This window comes from Zonotrichia leucophrys, chromosome 2 (genome assembly GCF_028769735.1).
Source record: "Zonotrichia leucophrys gambelii isolate GWCS_2022_RI chromosome 2, RI_Zleu_2.0, whole genome shotgun sequence".
Classification (NCBI taxonomy): domain Eukaryota; kingdom Metazoa; phylum Chordata; class Aves; order Passeriformes; family Passerellidae; genus Zonotrichia; species Zonotrichia leucophrys.
In genome coordinates, this window is record NC_088171.1 from 79202175 (window position 1) to 79219080 (window position 16906).

Genomic DNA, 16906 nt, shown 5'->3' on the forward strand with positions numbered 1-16906 from the left:
ATGCTCCTGCATTATAATGCACAATGAAAGAGCCTTTTGTCTTTTGCCAGCATGAGGTGGTACGAATGTGCAAAAAATACTGGAAGCAGAAATTCTACAGATGGAAAACCTGTCTGTTGCTCTCCAATATAACCTTCATCAAGATTTAATTTTAGGAAAGGAAGAAACTCAGAAGTTGTTTGCCTGAGGGATAGAGCAGTGGTTCTGACAAAAGCACCACAATACCTGGAGCTCATCTAAACAAACACAGAAGCTTGGTCTTTGGTTCTTCCTACCTCCCCATGCACCTGAATGCCTATAGCAGAGACATTAGTAACACCTCCACGCTGACTCTACTCATACATGGAAAAGGTATATAAAGTTTAACTCATTTTCTGGACTGGAGCTGACATGGTAACACTCCCTACACCAATCCCTAGCACATGGATACACTGCTGTAGCAGTAAAGGTTGCCTGAACAAATACTTCACCAAATACCAACTACTCTGAGATTTCACTACCCACAGCTGGCAGTTCAGTATATTCCTGTTTTCATTTCTCTTAATATCTTTGGGAGCTTAACCTCAAGTCAGATGTCCTTGATAACCTTAATTTCTTACTCACCAGCCCCCTTTAAAATGGGGTGTAGGCACTGACACCCTTTGTGGTGGGGTTTTAAAGCTTCCTGGCACTGTCATGCAGTGTGTAACATGCAAAGAACATCCCATTACGTTTTCAGGCATCTTCTACTACCAGTCAGGTTCGCATGGTTACTGAAATATTTTCAAGAAGCCAGATGCTTTTGCTTTGTCATTCTGGAGGATCTCTGTTGCACCCCGGCCTGACCATTGGATTTGGAGTAAGAAGAAATCAATTATTTTTTCTTCTATTCATCAACACATAAATAGTCCCATCTGAGAAGGACAACAGGAGCATAGGCAGGTATGTGATAGGGCTCTGCCCATTAGGAAGACAATGTATGTTGCTTCCCTGATCATGGAAGTATCTAGTCAGGCTTTATGCTTAGCAGCTGCACAATGGCCTTTAAGTAAATCAGAGTTCATTACCTGTAAGAAGAATGGGGCTCCAAACTCAACTTTACAAGTACTATCTCATGCACTGACTTTAAAGTCTGGCAACCTCTTCTCCTCCTAAACTATCAGTAAGAAGTGATTGGGGTACGTTATCAAGAAAAAACACTGAAGAGTCTTCTCTTCAATCTCCCTGGCTATTTCCCCCCTTTCAGCTGTGACATTGACTGCCATTCCCTATGCGCTACAATATTCCCTCATCAGGGCCTCACTCACACCAGCTGCTCTGCCCCATGTTTATGGTCTCCCCTCTATCAGCCTGCAGTGCTGCTTTGTGGTGTGCAGGACAGTCAGCAACAACTGCGCCCAAACAAATCCACACGGCATTGGCAGCTTCAAATGCACAATCTGGCAAAACAGAAGGACCTTGTATTATCTCTTCAAAGCATTTCAAGTGATTAACAAGTAGAAGATCTGAAGCTCAAGATAATCGTTCAAGCTTTGTGCAGCTGGAAGCTCTTGCACCAAACTGCAGGTTTTTGTGCAAAACTCCACTCTGCTGAAATGTGTTGGCTGTCCCAAGTAAAGGGCTGGTGGAGAAGTCCAGAAAGAGCACACTCCTGTTTGCATGTGAGCCAAAGAATCCATCTCTGCTACTTAAACACCCACAAGTGCATTATGTGTCTGTAAAGCACTTGGGTAACTTACCCCTAACTTAGTACATCTTCAGGCAAGAACCATTCCACAAAGCCATCCACTTCCCTGTGATGGAAAAAGCTTCCAGTGGCTCATCCTTGTGAACAGGCCCTTCCTGAATATCCTGTCTTTCCATACATAAAACATCTCTCTCAGTTGTCTCTCCCAGTAAGTAATAAAGGGACTGTTTTATCACCTGACAGGGAATAATGGAAAAGAGCAGAATTATTAAAAAAATAATTCTGTATACAATGCAGCCACAAACATAAACACTCTGTATTCTTCCCTGACCTTTCACTTAATTTTGAATTGTGAACAGTTACTGACAGCAGAAAAGGGAAGAAGATAAATATACACAATAAAAAAGTTTTCTGCTTTATGAGTATAGTTGCAAATCCCAAATCTTAATGCTTGAAAGTAACTTTTCTTCATAATGAATCTGAAATGCCTAAAAGTTGTGGGAAATCTGTTCTTCTGAAATACAATCCTGTGGTCTCTAACTGGGAACATCTGGTAGAACACTCTACTGGTCAAAATTTACTAGCTAATAAAGACCAGAATACATTTCCACAGTTAGGGAGTTACGCATGTTTTATATAAAAGCATTCATGAAACTACAAAGCATTCAACACTTAAAGCAAAGGCAAATATTATTTTGTAAGGCATGAAGGAAAGATACATCATTGCAATTTAAAATGGTTTTTATGGCAATAAAATAACATACTTTTTTAAAATACAGAGCCAAATTAAAATATAGCCAAACCTAAACTGTCAAACTTCTTAAAGCAAGAGATCAGACAATTATGTCAAATATGTTTAATTTTTTCAAAATAACTGATGGCAAAATAAAATATTTACATCATGTCATACTGTGTAAACATGTAACATCACTGTACAAAGAAATATACATGCAAAATAAAGCAAAAAATTTAACTAAAACAATAAAGGAAAATAATACACAAACAATGATATGAGGTTGGTACGAATACACATCCAGTTTCGAAGTCAGTTGTTTTCTTTTAAAAAGTTTCTGTACAACTTTACAAAAAAACCCAGAGAACCAAAACAAAAAGGAAAAAAAAAAGAAAAAAAAAAGAATAAATAGGATACAGTGGAAGCCACAAAGCTCAAAACCTCAAAACTAACCCAAGCTAGGTTATGGCTTAACACCCATATATCTAACTCTTGTGGGATGTCAGCTTGGTTTCCTTAAACATGGCATTTCACACAAACATAGATGACAACACACCCACATGAACTCAGCAATGCACAGAAAACCATCTCTGTCTTTTTAAATATCTCACACTAATATTACTTCAACCTTAAAAACAGTTACTAAGACAATTACATTACATGTCCAATTCTCCTCATCTGACTGCTACTTGCCGAATGTATTCTTCACCAAAGACCACAAGATTAACTTGTTCATTTCACAGAAAGAAGTAAAAAAACAGATTTGAAAATTCTAAAAAGTAGTGAAGTGTTGAGACTGATTTGGGGAAAGTCAAACTTTGGCATTTTAAATATAATAATAATAATAATTTTAAAAAGTGTCACTCTACTTCTTAACCAGTTTGACATTTGGGATACTAATTTCTCTCTCTCTCAATTTTTTTTCTTTTTAACAATCCTTAAAACTGACTAGTCTTGACTAAATTCCATGCTAATCCTCATCTTAAACTAATAATGACAGTGTGGTACAACACACCCGCCCATGCCCACCCAGAACCCCCAATCACACAAACAAAACCATAAAGCTCGCCGTACTAAGTATGTGCTTTTTCTATATATTTATTACAGTTACAACAGAGGTCCTCATAAATAGTTGCATAAAATGTTAAAGCCACAACATTGCACATGATATGAAAGAAAACAAAATCCCAAATGAGTGCATTTACAGTATTTCATCCTGCTGTATACTGCTTGACAATTGGGTCAGCAAGCTGGGCACCAACCCAAAGTTCTTTTCTGGGGGGACAGTGACCACTGCCCCAAACTGAAGACCCGCACAGTGGTATACCACCATTTAGGAAGGAGGGGGGAAAAAAGGATGAGAGGAGAGGGAAAAAAATTACAGACCGAAGGCAGGTAACAGTCTATATACAAGTAAGGCCTACATTTTATCAGAGCAAAACGATTCATTCTATTTGTATGCAAAATCTTTTGAGGTTGGATGCACTTAAAAGCAGAGTCTGATCTCAGTGCACTGCTACGTGAGATACATACAGGCGAGGCAACTGGAAAGCTCTAGGACCAAGTGAAAACCAGATGTTATAAATGGAGGCCGTACCAATGGGCAGCCATTTTGGTGAGTCTTCTCCAGGCATGATCTGATTTTTGTTTAACACCAGTGCTTTAAACATAGGCATTTCTTCCTTGAATAAATCTTGAAAACGGTAGCTAAGTTCACTTGCAAAATTCAACTCTTGTTTATTAAAAAAACTATTTTTTTTTTGCAGAAACCTGAATAAAATACTGTTGCTGTATCGCTTGTGACTGCTTTTTGCAGAGTACAGTGCTATTGTCCTCCACCCCCGTGAAGTCTGCATCTCCAGTCCCCCGCGCCGGCCCGCGCGGGTCCCTGTGGAATGCATTTGCACACGAACATTCACTAGCAGCTGGTTGGCTTGGGGTTTGCTTTCCTCAAAATTCAAGTCAACAGCTGATTGGCAGGAGGAGTCTATCTCCAGTCTGATTGATTGGCAGGAGGAGTCCATCTCCAGTCTGATTGATTGGCAGGTGAAAGAGAATGAGAGAGAACTTCAAGCAAGGTCAAACTCTTGGCAAGAGCCTGCTCTGTAAGAAGTTTTTAATGCTACGGATGGGTCGAACATCATTCTGGTGTTTTCGCCGCTCAATGAACGAAGTCAGTCTGGATATATCAATGCTCTCAGCACTTTTGCCATTCCCCAGCTGCAGCCATTGCTCCTGGAGGGCCAGTGCAGCCGAGGGACGCTTAGCTGGGTCATCCTGAAGTAGGAAGCATACAAAATCTTTGGCCTTCTGGCTAACTCCTTTGAAGTAGTCATCTGGGAAACTAAAGTCTAAGCGGCAAATATTCAGGCAAGTTTCCTCTACGCTTTCATCCAGGAAAGGAGAGACGCCACTAAGAAGGACATAAGTGAGCACTCCAATGCTCCAAACATCTGAAGTGAGTGAAACAGGATTTCCAAGAATAATTTCAGGAGCTGCAAACTCTGGGTTTCCAAGTAACTGGTGGATATAATACGTGGTATTGAGCTGGACTGCATCTCCAAAGTCAGCCAGTTTTATTGTTGGCTTAGTGGAACTCTGGTCCACCAAAATATTTTCAGGCTAGAAAACATAAAAGCAAAAGTTAAAATATCTTTTTTCAAGTCAGTCTAACACACATTTAATGCTCCAACTTAACTGCTTCCCAGCAGGTGTGGTCAGCCCTAGAACATAGATGGCTGCACTCTGTAAGGATCACTGCAGAAGGCCAGCTCTGCAAAACCCTGAGGCAGTCTTAACAAGGCTTCCCCTGACCAACCAGCAGGTGGGTTCTTGCCTATTGCAACATGCAATGCATCTGCTTTAGCTGCTGTAGCTGCTGGCACTACATTTTTTGCAGGAAATATAGCTCTGCCAGTTAATACTTCAGTTATTCATGACAGCAGCTTTGCAAAGCTTCACAGGAACTGTGTTTCAAAACTTAAGCTTAAGGAACAACAATTATGAATAGAGGGTGAATAAAGCAACTGTTCCATTTGTTTTACATCGGAGACAACAAAACCCTTGCATTTAAAGACTGGAAGACTGTAAATATTTGCATGATGCTTTCAACAGAATCCAGCTTTATTTGGAAACTCTTTCATGTAATGCAACAACCCTGTTAAGGGACTATGGCAGCAGAGATCCTGTTGGATGCATATGGCTTCAAGAGAACTGCCCCATTACTGGTGAGCTGAAAGTGGACTTGTTTCTACAGTTTTATTTCTAAAGCTACTGCTGCTGTAATCTCTGCAAAGTAAGAGCAACTTACCTACAACTAGTTTTTAATTAGTTCATCTGTATGTGAGACCAGAAAAAGTACTGGTGAACTCTCTATAGCACACTAGAAAAAATTTAATGGTATGAAGACCCAAACTGGTTCTGCTTGGAAACAAAGTACATGGAGGGAAGAGACTCAGGCTTTTTGCTTTTTCTCACCATGACCTCATCTGGCTAAACAGACCCTGCCTACAAAGATGACTTGTCAATACTAAAATTATTATTCATATACAGGTGAAAAGAAAGTGTAAGGAGTAAGATTTTAATTAATATTTATGTTGAGACCTTCTCACATAGTTTTTTTTAACTATGCATTAAACATAGTTTAATTTTTTTTTACAATGCATTAAACCCTTGTGGCTCAAGTAACACACAAAGGGAAGAACAAAGGCCCAAAGAAGCACCATTCATTTAGGTATTACAGCCCTCAAAATGCAAAGATGAGAAATATTTTTGCAGCAAAAGAAGAAAAGCAGTCTCTTTCACAATAAACTCAATGCTTCTTGAGAAAGAAATGGATTTCTGGTGCAAGTTTATCAGAAATTAAATAAATACATGAATAAATAAATAACCAAGCAAAATTTCCTGTTAGCAATTGTTTCCAGCACAAAGGGCCACAACAGGCAAGCGAGCTATAAGGAGAAAGATTAGGGAATTGAGAGTTTCTGCTTTGCTGCCTGAGTGACCTAAAGCATTTAGGAATGGAGCCCCAAGCCATTGGGAGTCCTTTATGACTCTCAAAACATTTCACAGTTCTCTCTTCCCAGATGCAAGTTTTCTAGAAGAGGGAGATTGTTATACCCAGAACGATGCACACTGCCCAGAATCCCATTAGCACCTCACCTTTAGGTCCAAATGTGCTATTCTGCAGTTATGAAGATACTGCACAGCTTCCAGAATCTCTCCCAGGTAGAGTCTGATCTTCCCTTCTGTGAGGTTTCCCCATCGCACGACATAGTCCAGAAGGCGACCCTGGTCAGCCCTGTTGGAATTACAAGGGTTGTGTTTTGGATTAATCCATGCTTCAGAACTGAAAAAAACCTCAAGAGGCTACAGACTACAGCAGTAACTGTAGCCTGCAGAGCTTACAACACAAAGGACTGGGATATGAAGAGGAGATATCATATCTAGCTACCAGATCACAACATTCCTAATTCACTTTTGTGGCCATTTGATACAAAAATACTGTTGAACCTTCAGACTAAGATAATCGTCCACATGTATATTTACTATCTCTATTTGCTCCCTTCTGAGTATTAAACTCAACATTTTAGTAACAGCATTAGACAACTGCAGTATTTTACTTAGGTACTTTCAAACTGCTACAAAATTTTAGAGCACCTTATTCATTAACCACCATAAATGTCCCAGAAAGTCAGCTGTAAAGTTGCATTTGACAGATAATTTAGAGTGCACACACATTTCTAACACTAGTATGTAGTTGGTGGAGGTCTCAAAGGTATCGAGAAGGCCAATGAGCTGGGGATGCTGGAGATTCTGCATGACTCCAAGTTCATGGGTAACCTGGTCTCGCTTCATCAACTTCTTATTCACAAACTTAGTGGCTACTGCTCGCTTGGTTCCCTTCTGGTCACACTTCTTAACGACAGAAAATCTGCCCCTGGAACACAACAATGAAAGGAAAGATTTAACCAAGAGATGCAATAAGGACATTTACTTGAAAGATATACTCCAAGAGATCTAATTTTAATCTCTAATAAGTTACCCTTACAGAGAAGGTTCTGGGCATGAGAATTTTCAGTGCATGCATCTAATACAAATTGTGACTGTAGAAACTTGACAGATATCTGTCATATCACACTTGCAGACAACCTGTCAGAGTAATAACCAGCTTTCAAAGGTCATTATAAAGTTGGCAAACTGTATACTCTACATGAGTTATTTTGCCCCTTTTCAGACTCCTGTCTTTAGTTTTTATTCCCTAAATATGGAGGTTGAGGAGAACTTCACTACAGAAGCAGTGTCAGTCACTATAAGGGATGCTTAAAAAAAATAAATCTCTTCATCTACAATACCACTTCAGCCTATTTGCATTCTGTTTCTGTAGTGCCATCTAGTGCTGGTAAAAGTCTTGCTTCCTCACTTCTACTAAACCCAACACAATTCTGGCCTTTTAGGCTCGTACATTAAGTATTTATCAAGGAGAGTTTAATTTTTGAAAGAGAAGTCAGTATTTTGACACAGACAGCTTTGAAGATCAGCATACAGAACGCACCTGCCAAGCTCAGCCACTTCATTATAGTGGGAATCAAAGTTGTCTTTCCAGATTACCATGATCCCATCACTTCCAGGACCTAAACAAACAAACAAAAAAGAGAAGGACAGGATGTCCAAGATTTAATACACTCAGATCCCTTGGCTATGAGGGGAATCACCCCATTTTATTAATCCCCGTATGACACACAGGGTGGCAGCAGGACAAACAGGATTATACACCAGGGCAGCCCAGCCAATGCAGTAGAACCAATCTATAGTGGAAACAATTCAGGTTACAGTGGGAACTGTCTGTACAGGAATGAGTAACCTTAGCAAGCTGAGGGAAACAGTGAAAAGACATCTTACATTATACCTCATAATCCATAATACACCTGTCACTGTAAAAACAAGTGGCCAGGCTGTGTAGCAGCTACCTTAGAGAACAATTCTTATTTTTCAGGAAATGCTAGTATAAAGACCAAAATTTCCCTTCCAGCTTCTTTCATATATTGCAACACACTGATCAAAGGGCTTAGCTGCTGTCTGTCTTGGGTCAGTGAGCAAGAAGTGCCCGAAATAATCATCACCTCAATATGTTGTCAGTAAGGCACTTACTGTGGCTACCCACAGGCAGTGCTCAAAGTGGCACCACTGAACAGAAGCACCCAAAAATTTCAGATAAGATTTGGAGGGTTTAAAATTCCAAGAAAGCAGCAAAGGTCTTTGAAAAAAAGGGAAGAAGGACTGTATTTTGAAGAGGTTTGGGACAAATCCCTGTATCAGCTGAGAAACTTCATGTCTTGGGGTTTTTTATGTAAGTCAGTTTGAGACAGAGCCATTCTGCTAAAATTATTAACTAATTCTCACCAGTGGAAAAATATATGGGCCTCACAATGGACTAAAGGACTCAGATGGCATCAATTGTTATGAGCTATCTTGTAAGAAAATTTTTGATCCTGCTGTCTGTATTTTCCCTGTTTCTAAAATGGAGAACTATGAATGCTTAGGACAAGAATAAGTGAATGTATGAACACCCTCCAAAATTTATCCCTATGTCATCAAACACATCAAGTAAAAATCTTTTTTGCCCTTCGCTGTCTGCCCCCAAAACACAGGCATTTTTTAATCTTTGCATGTTTCCTTTTTATTCCTCACAAACATTCAGGTCACCTTGCTTCAGGTACTGAAATAGTTCAACTGTGCATCAGTGATGCAAAGACAAGAACTAGTTGTATGTTCTAAAAATTGTTTACACTTCAAACAGAGGAGAAAAATAAATTACAAAGTAATGCTACTCTTTTCTTATCTGTACACTTAAGAAATTATGTTAGCATCGTAGCATTCACTGAGACTAAACTAAGAATGCTGATGATAAATATGATTTTGAATTTATCAAGTGTGTTTGAACTAGTACTGGCAAAGTGAATGCATGTTGACAGTACTGTGGAATGTGTACATGAACCTCTAGTCTGTTACAGCCTAAAACTGCAGCTATTCCCCCTGAAAGAGGCGCTACATGACAGGTAAAAAGGCTCGTTATCAATGCTCCTTTAACAAAGGCGTGCCCAGGAGCTGAGCTTTTCTTGTTACTGTTCTATGGGTACCAGACACTTTGGCTGTACCTAGGCTTTAGAAGAAGGCAGAGCCAGGCCTACCTAAAACTCGTAGACTGGCGGAGGAAGAAACCGAACCCATGTCGTTTGCAGCTATGCACGTGTAGATACCATCGTCTTCCGCAGTGACGCCTACGATTTTCAGCGACGCCTCTCCCAGGTCACTGCAAACACAATGGCAGCTGTTAACCTTGCAGTAACTGCACAGACCTTAAGCTGTGAAAATCAGACAAAGTTAGGCTGATATTCTTTATACTTCTTATTCTCCAGCTCTTATCCCTCCCTGGATGAACACAGTAAAACCCATATCAGAAGCGTCCACCAGAACCTGAGCACTTTGTGGTTATCCAGTATCTTGGGAAGTCCTACAGATCACTAGAAAAACATCCCGACTGACACCTGTCTCACCATGTCTCAGGCTCTACTGTTGGAAAAATCAAGTGCTTCCCGTTTCTTCCTGCTTCCTTTACCTACTTCAAGTTTTCAGAAGCCATATTGAGACAAATATCCATCCCTGTTCTTTCTGAAAGCTTCGTTTCCATCCGTGACTCCCAGGAGGTGTCAGCTGATCTGTCATTTGTGCTTTCAGAGCATTCAGCCCTTGTAAGAGCCGGCTTGCCCTTCAACCTAAAAGGCACACTTCACCCCAACTCTGGAGATCTCAGAATCTGGGAGAATAAGGATGGAAGGAAACTAGAAAGGACTTAAGTTTACTCTCTGCTCCAGGGCAGCGACAGCATTAAGCTAGGTAATACCAGAGCAGAAAGACTCTGCAGGCTCTTCCTTAATCTTTCTCACTGGTCAACCACCCCTTTTTTGTTTGATGCTTTGTCTGTAAAAGTCTGCTTAAATTTTCCTCTGCAGTAAATTGACTATCTGCCATGGACATGAACAACAGATAGCTTAATTTGCAAGTCTCTTAAAAATATGAATACTTGGCAAGTCCTCCCTACACTTTGCACCTCTAGCTCAAACCAATACTAACACTGTATTGTTTTCTCACAATAATGCATAATTTTCAAGATCTTTTATCAGACTTTCCTTTGAGTTCACCTCAGCTGCTACAAGTCATTTTACTGACTGATCCAAAACCTATTTGCAATGGTCTTCACCACACAATTTCAGGGGAAAAAAAGAGGTAAATTTTAGGAACACAGGAAGATGACACCCTTCTCCAACTCAAAGAACATTTCAGGATTATTTCTAGAAATCTGTCAGTCACAGCCAAGATTATTCACTGGATATAATTCTGTAATGAGCAACAGCGAATTAAATCTAGCAAATTTAACTCTTACACATCTCAAAACAGCTCTGGTAGTAGTAGTAAAGCTGCCACATTGCCTTTGTCTTCCCATTAAAAACAAACAAAAAACCCAATGAAAAGAAAAAGCAGGAGCAGCAGGAAGTAAAGAACAGTATAACATGCCATCAACTTCTCCCAAAAGAGCCCTTCATTCTGAATTAAGAGTATAATTCATAATTATGCCATTCCTTCACACTGAAGTTACTCATTAAACTACATTTTTCTGTATGTAAAAGATACTTTTTCGGAAAAAAATAATTCTTTTTTAATCTGCAGCTTCCTATTCCAAAATAACAAGTTCTCCTGAAAAATTTATCCTGGTGTTTGATTTACCAGCTATTCTGTTATGTTCTAACATAGCAAAGCTAAAACCAGAGAAAAGTGTTAATGTCCATGCTTCAGCAATGAAGAGTGATGTCACATCAATAGGAAGCATAGGCTTCTTTGCAAAACACAGTAGTGTGATCTGAAAGTCACTAATGGAAATAAGGGCCTGGCAGGGTCTGTCACAGTACTGGCATGTCACAACACATGGGTCTGTTTCAATGACCAGGTCAGTGTGACAGACCACAATGGTTTCTGCAATAGCAAATGAAAAAGAGCAGATTAATTTTATTTTGTTTTTAAAAATCAACTGATTATAACATTTTATTACCCTGGCCATATGCAGAAGTTACACAACATTTCTGGAAAATCTCAGTGATGATATATTTCTGCCTAAGAGCAACGCTATCCTCATGCCTCAAAGCCAAACACTGTCCCACACCAGAGGTGCAAATTAAAAATGTCACAGTTTGAGCAGTTCCTGTTGACCATGGCACAAATTACCTGTAGGAAATGCTGTGATGGCCGTCATTGCTCAGTGTATTATGATCAGGACCTTTCCAAGTAACTGAAGCCTTGGGGCGACCACAGACTTTACACCTAAGCACGATGGTCTCTCCTGTCTCACATGTTACCTCACTCAATGGAACTATAAACTCGGGGGGAACTGGAAAAAGAGAATTAATGGCATTAGGTAAGCTGAAGCAAATACATTTAATTTCTATTCCTTGCACTGTTTTCTATTAGATGAGGCAGTACTTTAGATTCCCAAGGTGTACATATCCCCTGCCCTTGGAGCACATCCAGGGTTAGGCCCTTTGCTGGGGCTCTACAGAGCCAGTTAATTTTTCTCTACATGAACTTGGACACAACACTACTGCTGTGCCACAGATAACTCTGAAGCTTACCATGGTGAACCAAACAGCCAGTTTATGGTAAGTGAGGAAAGTCATCTACACTGAAAAGTGTTTAAGGATGTGCTCAGCTAGGCTATCTTTATATCCAGCCAAGTTTGCAAAAAACATACACTGAAGCACTTTAGTGCTTTCCCTTTTCCACAGGTGAAACTCAAAGACTTTGTTTCTGTCTATTAAACTAAAACCCCAGTTTGGCTCTGACCCCAGTGGGCAACAATCTCTGTCCTGATCTGCCTCTGCACTGAAGAGGTCCTGAATGTTCCCTAGGATGCAAGACTGAAAATAGAGCAGAGCTCCAACTCCAAAATTTGTTACTTTGCAAATTCAGCAAGGTCCCACTTCCATATGGAACATATCATATGGTCTTTGAGTTTTATGTCGTTTTGAACTTGTGAACAAAAAAGTGTTTCTTGCATCTTAAAAAACAAATATAATGTATTTCATTCTATCTTATCTAAAAAGAGCCCACATATATTTTTGTAGAAAGTACTCAGTTCCTGACATAATTCATATCAAGCAAATAATGTTTTAATAAAATTTATTGACTGAAACTTTTAAAAATTAAAGCAACTTACCATCATAAATGTAATTGGGGTTGAGAAGCTGGAAAGGAGAAATTAAAGAATTAGTGTCCTGATAATCTTATAATAACTTAAAGAATGGTAGAAAACCAAGCACAGAGATGGACCAAAGGTAGCTGTACCTACAATATCCAAGAAACATTTGAATACTACCATTTCTGCACAACTTTATTCTTTTTGGGGTATCTTTTTTTTTGTATGATGTTTTCAGGTTTGAAGGTTTTAACTTCCTGTTTTCAGATTTGGCAGAAACTGTCCACTGAAGCCACTGATGCCTTTGATTCCTTCCTGTGAAGTTCTGACAGAAGCTACTTTTAAAGAAATCCCAACCCAACTTCTTTTGGAAGCGACACCTTTGAAGACTTACTTTTACAGAAACCTTGTTGGCAAGTCCTTCTCGGGATTTGCGATAACCATTTTCTAGCTTGCCTTCCCTTTTGCCGTCTTTATCTTTTTTCTCAGATTTCTTCCTTAATCGGAGTGCTGTGTGCCAAGACGTTGACTTCCTGAACACAGAACATGAAACTCTGATCAATTCTTTTCAAGTCCCTGTTATGCCCTATACTATCTAGTTTCACATGGCATTAGGAAAGTATGTCAAAATGTTATTTCTATGAATTAAAGTATAGGAAAATGAAATACATTAAGTATTCCATAAGGGATGCCACCCTTGGCTAAAACTGTGAACAAGCTAGTAATGTAGTCTGAAGTTCAGTATTCCTTGAAATCATTGCTCAAATGGTAAACTTTCTATAGGAAAATGCAAACTGTCAATCTAATTGAACAACTAACAGTATGAAGCCCATACCAAATGCAGCCTTACAAAAGCTTTACACAAAATTCAAACTGAACTTTGATACAATTTCTTTCATTGCAGAGATGAAAGAGTTGTTCCTAGCATACAGTAATTTTCAATAGGCTTGTGGCTTAAAGCAGATATCTAGGAACTCTGAAATCTTGTTTTATTTGAACAAACATTCCCTGTTTTCCTAGACAAAAGTGTCTAGACTGGCAATTCATTCTATTAAATAAACAAGTTAAAATAAATGGTTTTTGCTCTTAGATAAGGCATTCTTTTCCCAGAAGACTAGGCTATTGCAACTCTTTATTAAAGAATATGTGCTTCTGGGATCTTTTTCACTAGCTTTATTTTGATGGTTGCTAAGAGACCTCTCCAGTACTTGTTCTGCTTGTTGTTCATTTATTTCTCCACGATCACATCAACTTTTGGCCTTAAACGTTCAAAGTTTTCTCTAAATTGGAAGTTTTATTCCTTCCTCCCCTTCTACGCACAGCCAGGCACTCACTTGATGGTTCCATCAGGGTTGTCAATGATGATTGCACTGGTATGCCCCAAGACATAGCCGGGAATCCAGCCCTCGGCTGCGGGGCACTGATCGGTGGCGGCTCTGAACACCAAAAACATGTTCTGTTGGTTGCTGGCTAGAATCTGCACGACCTCTCCTTGGTAGACATTTATCTCATCCTCCTTCACTGCCGTGTAATCGTGTGTCACCAGCATGGTGGAGATATTGCTACTGCTGCTACTTTCACTCTGCAAGCGCCAATCAGAAGCAGAGAGAGCAGGAGGGAAAAAAAGGAGAATCGAGTTTAAAATTCATGAAGAAGACAGGCTGTTCTTGGCCTGCTACATTACCTACCTAATCCACTTGGTTTTCACTGTGTCAAAGAAAAGAGCAATGTTTTCTCTTTTACAGTAGCCTGTGTCTGTTTATCTTGTGCATTAGTCTGATATTTGAACATCTTTATATAGTGCTGCTGCACAAATTTATTCCCAATACAGTTACTCAATATAATTTCTGTTAACTAGGAGTCAGTTTATTCATAAATCGCAACTTGTCTTCCTTTCAAGCTCAGACACTGAACCTTGCATCTTCATCAGGCATCAAAACTACAGTACAAGCACGTGAGACAGTTTTTCACGGTCTTCTAAGTTCAGTTTCCAAATCATAGTCATTAGCTCATAATCACTGGAAACTCCAACAATGAAAAATACACGTAGTCTTCCTAGCACTACCTGTCAGATCTCAGACTCTGCCCTTGTGCACACAAAACATGACAAGCTACAAAAGAACAAAACAGGGTTTTGACAGCACCTCTCAAAACTACAAGATTTATCTCTGGTTGCATCTGTATGATCAGGTTTATTCTTTTAAATGCAGAGGATGAAGTAAATTAGTGAAACAAGAAATTACTAATTTGACGGTCAAAATAGACCCACTAAACTGTAAGAATCGCTTCTAATTGATTAGTGACTAAGATAGCTGAGTGTTGTTACCTGTTTATCGTACACTTTAAACTACTGTCCATGATTTTGTTCATTTCCCCAGCAAGCATTTGTGGAAAGCTAATTATGGCTGAGAAAGTGTACATTCAAAATCATATTACCTGAAGAACAAAAAGCCTACTCCTGACAATAAACCTACTGGAAATTATTATTTTTTTTTTAAGTAAGACTTACATTGTCCATTTGCATCTATTCCTTATACAAGCTTTAATAAATAGAAATGTGAAAACTATTATCAGATTACACAACCTACTCCCTCAGTAATTATTTCTTTCTTGAAACAAGTTAAAATCAAGGTGAATGGCCTATTAATGAAGTGGCATGAAATGTGTGTGTGTGTGTGTCTTTTGTCTCTGTTCTTATTTCAGACTGTTTCGGGTCACTCAGTGCCAGCGAGGGCTCGCTATGGCTCAGTAGAAGCTGAGCTGAAGAAGGAAATGAGTACCCATGTCCTGGGTACCCCCACTGCTTATAGAGCAGAACCACATTAGTACCCCTCATGTGCTAGTAGCCAGTGGAAAGCCTGGCACACAAGATTAAAACTGCATCATTTTTTATCTTTTTTTCTCAAAACTGTCAAATATTTCTTAAATATTGAGGAGATACAGAGGGGTTCAGCTGACAGCCTGGTGCACTGGGAGCCCTGAACACTGCGTTCTCTTGCAATCTGCTTAAGGCCTTGAACAAGTCACTCCATCCCTCTGTGCCTGTGCTTCCCTGAGGACTCTGGCTGAGAAACCAAGACATTTGGAATGGAACAGTCTCAGATTACTAATTTCATAGCATTTTTAACACCCTGATGCTTGGAGTGCCAGTGACTGTACATTTTATTCTAGCTGGACTGTTATATTCAAATGAGTGACTCAAAGCTTCTTTTTTGCCATATTAGATGATGAAGCATATCCTACCTCAGTGAGAAAGATCTCATTGTGGATTTTAACTCTACTAAAGGATATTTACATTAATTTCAGATTCTGTATTTCCAGTGGAGAACTAATTTCTTTCTCTATTTAGAAGATGGCCTGCATGGCCTTTTGTATTAGTAAGTCCTTTCTATGACTCAGGCAAACTGAGAACAGCTGAACCAAAGAAATTAAATCTCATTTTCAGTCATTATTTAGATTAGGATGACAACTTGCTACACTCTTTTACCTAGATGAAAAACAACTCTATTCAAAAAAGCAGCTGTGTTGACTTCTCCTGTTAAGAATTCCAGAGAAAATGAAGGAAAGTTGCAGTATCAACCTAAGCCTCAAACCTTGCCTCACACACTATTCCTGAACATACTGTTTCTTAGGATGCAGCAGAATTTGTGTAACTGCAAGACTGACCTTTCTATAACATAACACTTCTTTCTGACATTTAAGTCTTGTAGGATCATAATAAACTCTGAATATTTCTTATGTTCAACGAGGACACTTAAATCTGTTAAATAAACAACTGTCTGGTAACTACTAAGTGACAAATGTTCCTGAGAATGTGTTTATACCAGAATTCATTCTCACCCCGGAGAGATAGCCTTTCCTTTTGCCTTGCAAGGAAGCAATTATTCTTGCACAGTAATGTTTTCTTACTGAAAGTACTTCTGGTCGTTACTGACCTCAACTATGGGATTACAGGAGGATCTACAAACAAAATATAAAAAGTTCCTCCCATATTCCTCAACTAGCAAAACTTACTCTGTTTTCTTCTTAGAAGTAATTTTTCCTTAAATAATCTACCATAGCCATATGTGCATGGGTATATCCATACAAAAATAGTTAAATTAAAATAAACCTTCACACCCATTTTCTCCAACTTGTTCAATGTGGTGTAGAATACTGATGATTGGTCTAGAAATGAGGTTATAAATGAGGACTTATGGCCCATCTCAATTACCAAATAAAAGAGTTATAGAGCTGTAAACATAGAGCTGTGAAGCAGAAT

The 16906-nt window shown here is 39.1% G+C and overlaps 1 protein-coding gene across 2 annotated transcripts in view; it reads right to left on the reverse strand.

Annotated features, from left to right (window-relative positions):
- Positions 1–3481: 3481 nt before the first annotated feature.
- Positions 3482–16906, reverse strand: part of TRIO (trio Rho guanine nucleotide exchange factor) — a 246352-nt gene continuing 232927 nt past the window's right edge. Inside the window, exons 49-57 of one of the 2 annotated variants that reach the window (XM_064705497.1) lie at positions 13980–14227; positions 13040–13178; positions 12667–12694; positions 11679–11841; positions 9590–9711; positions 7954–8032; positions 7138–7338; positions 6561–6699; positions 3482–5021 (exon numbers count right to left, since the gene is read on the reverse strand). In XM_064705497.1, coding sequence (XP_064561567.1) covers positions 4479–5021; positions 6561–6699; positions 7138–7338; positions 7954–8032; positions 9590–9711; positions 11679–11841; positions 12667–12694; positions 13040–13178; positions 13980–14227 — 1662 coding nt within the window. In that variant the 3' untranslated portion in view covers positions 3482–4478. Of the gene's footprint in view, positions 5022–6560; positions 6700–7137; positions 7339–7953; positions 8033–9589; positions 9712–11678; positions 11842–12666; positions 12695–13039; positions 13179–13979; positions 14228–16906 lie in introns of those variants that run through there. The other variant, XM_064705498.1, reaches the window with a different exon arrangement.